General features: G+C 39.8%; 1 protein-coding gene across 1 annotated transcript in view; it reads right to left on the reverse strand.

The window, feature by feature from the left end:
- Positions 1–41: 41 nt before the first annotated feature.
- ZNF385B (zinc finger protein 385B) overlaps positions 42–11,104 on the reverse strand; it is a 55,313-nt gene continuing 44,250 nt past the window's right edge. The window contains exons 4-7 of the mRNA XM_010083396.1: positions 4,340–4,588; positions 3,079–3,257; positions 1,875–1,976; positions 42–260 (exon numbers count right to left, since the gene is read on the reverse strand). Of these exons, the coding sequence (XP_010081698.1) occupies positions 42–260; positions 1,875–1,976; positions 3,079–3,257; positions 4,340–4,588 (749 nt within the window). The remainder of the gene's footprint in view (positions 261–1,874; positions 1,977–3,078; positions 3,258–4,339; positions 4,589–11,104) is intronic.

Genomic DNA, 11,104 nt, shown 5'->3' on the forward strand with positions numbered 1-11,104 from the left:
CTTTCTACTGGCCATAGTTACCTCTTTTTCACATCAATAAATTAGTATGGTGCAAAAAGTATGGAGGCAGGTGTTGCCCGGATGGGACCATGGCCTGGCCTGAGGAGAGCTGGGGGTATTGCAGGCGCCTGGAACAAGGAGGCAGGGGAACGGGGAGGAAGGGACAGAGCTGACGATACAGCTGCAGCCGCAGCAAGAGGAGATGAAAGGAAAGCAGGTGCCAGCGGCTTAATCATGTCCTTCTGGAATGCAAGTTTTGCCTGAAATAAAACACACAAAAAGGCAAAGTAAATAGAGTTCTCCTCACGCCCACTTTTACATAAGGGATAAAACGAACCCTGAAAAAGGGCACGCCGTGGTTTCTCACAGAAGCCTCCCATCAGCTGCTTGGAAATTTTATGCATATTGTCTTCTTACTCCCAAGGCAATTAAAGCAACCAAACGGTATATTTAAAGATACATACATCTCTTGAGTGTAGGGGCAGTCACACTGATGTTTAGATAGAAGCATAATTTGCAAGTGAACAACATTAAATTATATAAATCATAACTATGCAAGAAATATTAAAAAAATGATTAAGACTTCAATGTCAAAAGTCAAAATTTCCACTTAAACAAATGAACTGTAGAAAAAGTACAGTGGTTCAAGATGGGAAATTAGTATTAGTTCAGTCAGCTTTTTACCTGCCAATGCAGAGCTGCTCTTTTTAGAACAGAAACGTTTTTTAAGATCATCACCATAAAGAATTATTTCTGAAAGCATTATTATTCAGTTTATGATCTACAATGGTTGCTGGTGCTTGTGGTGAAAAAGCTAACCAGAAACATATACAGTACAGTCTCACTGAAAATGGTTTGCACCACAATCACACGTTTGTGGGGGCAACGATACTCACCTCCTTCCTTTACTAGTGGAGGTCTCTCCTTACACAACAGGTTACAAAATGATGTATTACACAAGTGAAGATTAGTGTGTGCAGAACCTAGCAAATGGGGAGACTTAGAGAAAGCCTGAAGCATTTTCTTTTGTCTCTACAGAATTACAAAGATATATTAATATTTCAGCTTTTAAAGGCTCTTCACATGCTTACTCTTGCACACACACATTTGCATCTCTCTCTTTCCAACCAAGAAATTGTTTTTGTGCCATAGGTGGCATGCACTTTTCCCTAATGAATAAAATATAGGCTGAGTCATGAGCAAATAAACATAGAACCTGTGCTGTCTCAGAGCCTGAGCTCTAGCTGACTGGCAGAACCAGCTTGGGGAATTCCTGGAAATGCAGGTGAATGTCAAAGGGGAAGGGCTGGGGGCACAAAGGCAGGAGAGGTGTTTTGACAGCCTGCGACAGACACAGCCTGAGCATGCAGATAGGCAATCAATTCTTTTAAACACCTGATAACTCTTTTGCACCAACATAATACATCCACACAGCACTCTGTTTTGCTGTATGCAGAGAATGAGCATTAGTATTTTCATATTTTAACATCTTATGTCCTTTTCCCTGTCTGCATCTGTCACAACTGAGTTATCTCAGTGCCCAGACAGAGTACATACATTGCAGCCTTTAAGGAGAAATGCACTAGCCCAGCAGAGCCAATACCTTTCTATGGGGCACACGGTTTATTCCCCATTCCACTGATTATTCCCTTCTTCCTAGCAGTAAATAACACTCGCAGTGCTGTCTGTGTGCCTTTGACTGGGCAGACAGAATACATAACGATCTTCAACAAATCCAGTCCCTGTGCAGATTCCGCCTGCAGCAGGAGAAACGCTGCACAAGTGTCAGGCCTGTCATGTTCCTGTCTCTGTGCACTGGGAGTCCCCAAGGTCACAAATTCACGTAGACAGTGATGAGAAATAAAAATACTTACCGCTAAAATACTTGGGCTGCGCTGCAGTTTGTTGTAAGGACTATATTTAGGTTTCATAGGCTTTCCTGCAACTCTGTCCTTGTGCCTTCGGCTGGAAATGTGCTGAAATAAATATCCTCACATTTAATTAGCTGTTTAAACATTTCTCAGTTTTGAGTTTGAAATTGATTTATCAGCAGGATATGCCCAAGCCCCTGTTTGTAAGATAAAGTAGGTTCTTTAGAGAGAGCAAAGATGAGCTTTGCTAAATTAAACAGAACAATTTGGAGCACATCAAATAGAGAATCAGGAACTAATCAAATACAGTGAATTCTGTGATCCAAGACAGGCTCTGCAAATTATTGTTATTTTGATTAGTATTTCCTTTTTCCACTTGAGGAGCTTTGAACCAGGCAGAGCTGTAAACACTGGGTCATAGGGATATTCAGACGTAGGAGGTAAATTTCAGCCTTGCTGATGCTATTCAGTTGTATAAATAATTCAGTATTAGCTGAAGGAAGAACCAGTACCCAGGGAGATGTCTACACCATGCAATTTAATACTATCTTAAAGATAACTGAAATAACTGAATGAGAGGACACTTCCACACAGCACTGCACCATCCAGTTAGAGGTTCCCATCTGGGTGTCAGAAATGTATTTGTATTAGCAGAGCTCTGAACCCAGGGCTAATTGGCTTGGACAGAGCAGTGCTGCATCTTCATACAGCTACGCTGTTAATGATAACATTGCGTTACACAGTTAAGAGATATCTACAGTACTACCCTCAAGCTGATTGTCCTAAACCAATAGATTCAAGTCACAATCTCCTCCTCACATACTATTACAAAGTATCACAGCAGATTGAAAAAGCACCAAAAGAGGAATTCGGGGAACCTCAACCCAGAATTTCTTCCACTTGGGAGACCAAAGTTCAAATCTCTCTCTTGAGCCACAGCAAACTTTTAAACTAGATCTGCTATGTTATTCATTGATACTGATACTTCATCCACCTCTGTTTTTGACTCTCAAGCCCATTTTTTCCCAGCTGAAACAATTAGGTGAACTTGACCTATGGTGAACTATTTAGAAATAGTTGTGGGATGACAGAAAAGAAATACAAAGTTCAATTTTTGCCACAGCATCTTCACACAGACGTACACCACACCTACAATATTGCAACGTAACTAAAACCAACAAAGGAGCCGCAGATACATGCACGCTACCTGTTTAAGTTGAATTTCTGAATTAACATGGACATCACAGATTTCACAATGAAATGTCTTGTTCTGCAGTCCTGATCCTTTACTGCCATTCTGCACCTTCAGCCGGGACCCAGGTCTAGGGTAAGATTTGATGGGACCAGCACCATTCCGAGCCTCAACCATGGTCTTGTGCTTGGAGCCTAATGGGCAAGGAGATGCAGTTGCGTTAATGAACAACATACAACTATGTCCATTACTCTTGAGACTTTTTATAACATGTTTATCTTCAAGACAGAATGATTAAAGTCCCCACAGATTGGGATTAATGACAACTCTTTTTGGTCAGTGTAGTTCCCACTTCCTCAATCTAAAGGGAAGCCAGACAACAGAAGAAGGGTTTATAAAAAAGGGAACAACAGGCACACTGAACCATTGCCTCTGTTTGGGGGCAGTGTGTGGCTGTACGGCCAAGGTGTTTGTTGCTTATTCTTCTGCCAAAATCCATATAGCTAGTGAATCACAAAAAAGGCCATTAACCAAGAGTGGGAGAGGAACCACAGCAGTCACTCAAAACCTGCCTAGGAAAAGGAATACTTCAACAAGTATCCTCTGATTTGGAAGAAATGGCTGCTTTGGCCATTTCAAGAGTGGATTACAGCTGTAAATCCAGTTTCAATGGTTTGTTAACAAGCTTTATATCACCAGCGTGTCACAGAGCAGCAAGAGCACATTAGGGATTGCTGCTTGCAGCCTTTTAAAGGCAGTGTATCTAATCTAAGATTCTAGGACATCTAGAAAATCTAAGGAGCGTACCCTAAAATTATCAAAAATATCAAATAACAAAAATTACTATAAATTGTACCAGTAAATAAAACAGACATCAGAGACAGTGAGAATGAAATATGAAAGAGAGAGAACTGACATTTTAGAAATCTTAGTGTTACGGAAACCACTGTGATCATACTATGATCCTCACTATGGAGGTATCTTATGGAGGAATCTGCTTAGGTAAGATGAACTGTAGGGATTTTGTCACCTAAAAGCTTATAGAGTACATGAAGGACAGTTAAAAAAAATTACAGAGAGCTTTAATAAAACATCAAACACCACACATGAAACTGTCATTAACATAAATGTTTTTGTAACCTGTCATTGTAAGTTTTAACTAGAAGAGTCTAAAAGTCTCACTAAAGAGAAGTGTGGCTATCACAGTGTCAGAAAACCAACTTGTTACACCGAATTTTAAAAATAATAACACACAACTGACTTGCACTGTACTCACCCGTATTGTGGGCTTCTAGTTGTGACAGCGAATTCACAGCCACTTTGCATAATGAACAGTAAAGCAGTTTTTTGGCTCTTTCCTCTTCTGACTCAGAAACTGTGTTAGGAGCTCCTCCATTCGTGCTCTTAGAGGAGGAGGCAGGTGTTACAGATGTCACTGCTGCCACTCCCGATTTGGGAAGAAAAGGACCCACTTCTGTACCGGACTGATGACTTGCACTATTGGGTTTTGCTTTCCCTTTATCTTCTAAAAAAAGTAAAATACTTGTGTCATAATATGCTGCACACACGCACAACACACAGTCCTATGGTTTCAGTGAACCTAACACAACAGGGGCCTAATTCATCTTATTTTACACAGGATGGCAGCATCCTTGAAATCTCGTTAAAATCCTACAATGAAATCTGTGTAATTTGACAAAAGGGGTGATTCTGCTGTTTTTAAGGTTGCTGGTGAATACCAATGACTTCAACAAATTCATGCAGCTGTTGTTACTGTCATGCTGCAGGTTTGGCCAGTTGAAAGGAGCCCAAGGAAGGCCAAAGGCAGCCAGGGTTAAGGAACAGAGAACACTCCAAAACATGTGAGGCTTTGCACTGACGATTACAAAAATATTACTGAAATGCAATATTTGCCTCTGGAATGGCTCAAGCTTCTCAAAGCCACTAGGAGGACGCTCGAAGGCTCCACCACCATCTTGACATATGATATCCCTCATTTCAGTTACAGGAGCTGATGATGGTGCTGCACTACACACGTGAACACAACTGCTAATATTTTTAGGTTTTTCCAAGAAAAATTAGCCACGTATCTGGAGATAAGATGGCTCTGACATGCACTCAATGCATTCCTGTATCACTTCACAAGCACAAGTCAATCATCTGTGCTCCTGTGAGACAGGTAGGCAGGTATCACTTCATTTTACAGGTGGTGATCGGAAGGCAAGAGATTAAATGTCCCAGCTGTGCCTAAAAGAGGAACTTTGTGCCAGAGCCAGTATTCCAATGCTCCTTGCCTACGTGCTGTCTACAAGAGCTCCCTGCATTTTAACCTATTCAGCTGCAGCCCTTGTGACCACAGGCCATACTAGCTGCTGGCAGAAAAACGAGCTCACCTATAAAGTACATAGGATGGGAGGGGACAGTACAGTGGTGCTGGTACAAGCAACCCTGACAAAATGGACTTAAGAAATTATTACAGAAGACTGTGACGTTGTAACTCTGAAAAACAGGAATAAAATTTTGTCATCTAAGCAAGTACAACATCTACATAACAGCAACCTCTTAAAAACTACTTATATCCCATTTGAAATCTATGGCATAGTTCTAAACAGTGTTGAACTGATTTGAAAAACTAGGTTGTATTTTGAGCACTTGGTTATTTTTAAATATGGGCCCTTGCATTTTATGTTTACAGCTACCAGGCTCTGTCTTAACATCACTCTGTGTATCAGGCCAACACTGTGCTACCAAGAATACTGAAAACAGGATTGTGCCCCCTACGACAAACACTTGAGAGTGCATATGAACTATGAACAGGCATCTTGAAACTAAACCCCACAGTTGGCATATTTCCCAGAAGTGCACTGCAGTACATCAATTTTAGATTGTTAGAAACCACAAGAAAGAAAACTCTAATAAAAGACTTATTATTTTTTTTAAGTAGTGATAAAAATACCTTGAAATGACACAACATGAACTGCATTAAACATTGAAAATTATCAAGTACAAAGACTACTATTAGGATGAAATTAATGACAAAACCAGATTCTGAAGGCGTTTTGATCGATAAAGTATGACAAAAGAAAATAATGTTAAATCATAGTTCACAGACTATTCAATTTTAATGTCACTGTAACAATAAGTCACATCTGCAAAAATCTAGAATACATTATATGACTTGTGAGTCTTCATAAAATACACTTTTAATAAACAGCATTCACTAACATTTTAAATTAAAAGAGTTCTCAATATGGAAAGTGTTCAGAGGTGCTAACATCTACAAAGGAATCACCCTGAACTGATGCCATTTGTGAATTCACCTTACAGGAAAATAGACTTGTCATTGTTGTTCTACGCAATATTATGCCAGACTGCAAAAGGCATAATGCCAGGATGTACATGGACCTGAGTGCAATAAAGGAAGGTTCCACAATATTTGCATCTCAGGCCTTAGAAGAAAAAGACACCTGCAGAACTGCAAGCTGCATGTTAATATTTAGACAGCACTTCTAGGTTTTTTTTTCTTATGTTGTTTCCCATGGGTTGTTTTTTTTTTTTTTAATCTAAGCATAGCAATTTGGTGCTTTTGAAACACTTCTTAGAGATAGAAATCATCTTCTCATGTGAGCTAGAGAGCAGGCAGGGGCCAGTAGGAACACCATCTGATGCGCACCGGGGTGAACCTCCGACCTGAGAGACCGCCTTGTGCAGCAAGTGCTCCGTTCATACTCCTGCCTGCAGCCCCTCACCTCTCTGTTCAAACCGTCTGCAACAAGAGGGAGCTGATTTTTATTTCTTTGTTTTGTCATCAAGTGTCTGTGGAACGAGATCCTGAGCAATGGAGTGAGATCCATTGTACACAGGCCACCCGTTAGCATCACAGAGCAGTGGTTTTCCATCCCTGAATTTAACAGATGATTCAAAAACGACAGATTTAATTTCCCACTTCTCCTCACTTAGCCGGCCACCAACTGATGTAGTACGTCAATTTTTAAAATATTCACTAGATTTACAGTGTTTTCACTGTTCATAATACAAAGCACTTGTGGAGTATATAATGTGTAACAAGCTAACAAGAAAACTTCTAGAAAACTAGAGAGAAGTTACCAGCATCCAGCTGGGCTCAGTTCTGCCAGTATCACAGCTTTTGGAAAGAACCTCAGTTCACATAATTCCATCATTTGTAAAGCTTCCTGGCACAAATAAGCTCTTCATCCATGGGAATGTATAAGGAGAGACATACGCCCCTCTATGAATTAATGTTTCCTTCCACCACTCTAAATGCTTAATGCAGAACATCTTCAAAGATCATAATTATAAGGTTATTATACAGTTTAACTCCCACAGAAAGTACACGGAGCTAAGTGCATTTTGTCACTGCAGTGGGGCCAGAACTGGGTTTTCCTGGCTTCTAAAATCAGAAAATTGCACTCCTCCAAACGGGCTTTTGATAACAGCTTATTGTTTTCAATCCACAGAATTCAAAACACCATTACTTACAGTTTTATGTTTGAGACAGAAATACCAAGTATTCAACTGTGCAGTGCACAGGAAATGCAAATAGTATGCGTATACAAAGCACAAATAAGACCACTCTTATTTGTATGTATAGCACAGAGCTAACAACTAATATCTCCACACAGAAATCAGAAATGTAACTGTTAATGCCTGCACACATGTACATACTTCAAAACTGTAATCACTGTATAAAATACATGAGGATGGTTAGATGTAGCTGTAGGATTACAGTACTCTTGCTATTTCTGAAGTCAAGTATTATTGAGAATAGGCTCAAATTTGGTCTGATTTCCACCTCGGCCAAACCCACGGAGCCGGGCAGAGGCCAAACAAGTGCATGCGTGAGTCTCCCCTGCCCAGGACCAGGGACGCACCAGCTTCTGCTGCACAGCTCAGTCAGCACAGCCAGAAGCTGGAGACCACAGCAGTATCAACCTCCTCCCAGAAAACCGCAGCTGTGATTCAACCTGAGTCAGGGTCCGGTTGAAATGTTCACATCGTAACTCATGTGCAACAGGTTGACTTGAAATCTAACATGCACTGTTGCACTGTATCCGACTATGTTCTTTTTTCCACATAGAAAGGCCATATTTCATCTGTGCTAAATTCCTGTCTTTAAATTAAGTCTCCCTTTTCCTCAAGACTCCAGAGAAGTAAAGCAATCATTCATTTCAAGTTCTTACTGAAGCCTCAATTTATTTTGAAACAGAGCCCAAGGAAAAAAATAAAGCAAGCTAATTAAGTACTGCTTTGGGCTCAGTAATATCAATGCTCTTGTTGCCTACTTACATTGTTTCAATTCTGCTTTGAAGTTTTCACATATTTCTGGTTGCTTGCCTTGCGCCTGTGCCAGCACCATGTTAAAATTCAAGACTTAACTTACCTTATTAGTACTGTCTCGTTTCAGTTGTATGTACCAAAGTCAGGACACAGGACAACATCTGACAGTTTCAAATCTAACAGGTTTTAGCTTCCAATGCGAGACCAGCTGAAGTGATTTACTGACCTTTGCAGGTCATGCAAGTCTCACTGCAGTTGCTATGAATAACCTATAGGACCTACCCATCAGTGCTGAAATCCTAGTTCAGCTAAGTGAAAGGGTTTTGCCTTAGCTCAAACAGGGGCAAAAAAGTTACCATAAAACTTCTTCCCACTGACACTCAGCCTGCATCTCTTCTTTTCAGTTATTTTCTTTCCCGGTGAACAGCGGAGTGTGAATGCTCTGCCCTGGCTCATAGACCAGTGATCAGTCCAGTCCATGCAGAAAGCCAAAAGAACAATTTTGGTTTTTTATCTCCCTAACAACTGCATTACGCAGTCTGGTTTATAAGGTGCCTTTAAGAGAGTTCACTTGGTTTACTTTGTGAGTTGTGTGAAGTGTTTACAATTTTATAACACATATTTATTTGCACATTAATAATTTATATTTTAAAATGATCACGTACCATACTAAAATGTGCCTATAGGTATTGCTTTCTACAGCTAGGAATTAACTTTTTTACATTTCGAGTGAGAGTGATGATTTTGGTGCGTGTTAGGCAGAAGTTCTAATTTAGACTTAATGGTGAAAATATAAATGCTATTTTCAATAGAAAACTAACTTAAAATTCAGAATTGAGATTTTTAATAAAAATTAAAACAAGGAGCATTCTAAAACTCATGTATAAATCTAGAAATTCAAATTATAAAGCTCTTCTGTATCAATAATACTCATTGCTACTTACACCCCACAACATGCCTATCTGCAGTTTTTAATCACTTAAGATACACAAAACATAACTTGGCAATAAACTTTTTTTTGCAAGAGCTTGTTCAAATAGCAATGGAAATGAAAAGACTATCCAATGTAAAGATGACACATGCGATACACTTTGCAGGAGCCCTTTCCAACACATATTCTGAAAGCTTTTAGATATGGAGTTTTGCAATGATGCTAATAACCTTTACAAAACTGTCATGTACACTTTATGCCTGTTACAAAAAATACATATGTCTGCTCTTGCTGTGACAGTAACGGAAGAATAAATATTTCAATTACTGAAAATATATATTTTATGTGTAATAAAAAGTACAGCTTTACACACCTGCCTGCCTCTCTTCTCTGCCAGAAGCTGGGACTATTACCTTTACCTATTATCATGACTGGTGCCGAAGGCTGAGCACATGGACAGACAAGGATCAGACAGAGAACAACATCCCAGAGTGGCACTGGCTGTGACAGAGGTGGCTCCCCCCTGGGAAAAGACCATACCCTGCTTATAACCACCCACTGCCAGGCATCAGCGTTGGCACTTTTCCTTGTGCCAGGTCCTTCATGGCACCCCCAAGCTGCAGGCACTGAGCAGCCTCTATACACAAAGTACTTACAACAGAAGGGCAACACAGACATTGCAAAACGGCCACCGCTGCTCTGGACAACCTACACTGCAGCTCTTTTGAGAGATTTGATAATTTCTCATCCTAGAAATTGAGATTTGTTTTTATAATTCTTTCACCTCCTTGCACAACAGAACATATTGCCAGCTTAAAAAAAAAGCATAATGGAAAAAACTGTGTTCAGCAGTCTAGTTATTTATGATTCTCCTCTGTAAAGGTACGAAAACAGTAAATACTTGTTCTCCTCTTCTTCTTGAAAAACCTGAAGGAAAGAGCCATGCAATATCTAATGCAATTTCCAGCCCAAACCAGCTTCATTAGGAGAAACACAGCAATGAAATAATTTAATGTATAACTGAATCACTGGGTGGTTATCAATGCTATGCAACTGGTCAGCAGAACTGATGCACAGTTAGGTGCAAATCCTTTGGTGTAATCAGCCTTGTTTAGAGTCGTGTGTTACAGTACCACATCACTACTGAAAGAATGACTTTTAAAAACATGGACAGCTTGATGACCCTGAACACCTTCAATTAATTGCTGACCATGCCACTTCCTGTGGTAAGTAAAACCAAAAGTGATTTCTGAAAGTAACGGCTTACATTTCATCTATGGGCTACTAGAAACGCGGTGCAATGATAGTCTTGAGTTCACGTAAGTCGTGTTACAGGAAACTGGTATCAGTCTGAAGTGCTGATTTTTGAGAGTAATTGACACTTTGAGGCAAAGCAAGCATATCTCCCAAACCGCAGAGCTGTACTGAGTTAAACCAATTTTCAGGTTCTCCCTATAATTCAACAGCTCCAAATATGCCTATGAATATTCCATTGCATTAAGCAACCTTTGAAGCATACAGTGATTACAGAACAGGAAAAGGAAATCAATCAGGATGTCAGACTACTGTATAAATGCTCTTTCCCCTATCAACTGTGTAGCAAAGGCAAAATCAGTCACATTAATTACAGCCATATACAATCCATGAAATTTTGGTGAAAAGCTTATCACTGTAGCTAAATTGGCATCAATAAAGACAAAGCAAAAACATGTTTATTGAAAAATAAAATTCTCAATTACAATTTGACATTTCAGATGCTTGGCACATCTGACACAAAACTAACAAGTGACACTTATTTCTCACAACACTCTT

This window comes from Pterocles gutturalis, unplaced genomic scaffold (genome assembly GCF_000699245.1).
Source record: "Pterocles gutturalis isolate BGI_N339 unplaced genomic scaffold, ASM69924v1 scaffold39425, whole genome shotgun sequence".
In the NCBI taxonomy this organism is placed as follows: Eukaryota; Metazoa; Chordata; class Aves; order Pterocliformes; family Pteroclidae; genus Pterocles; species Pterocles gutturalis.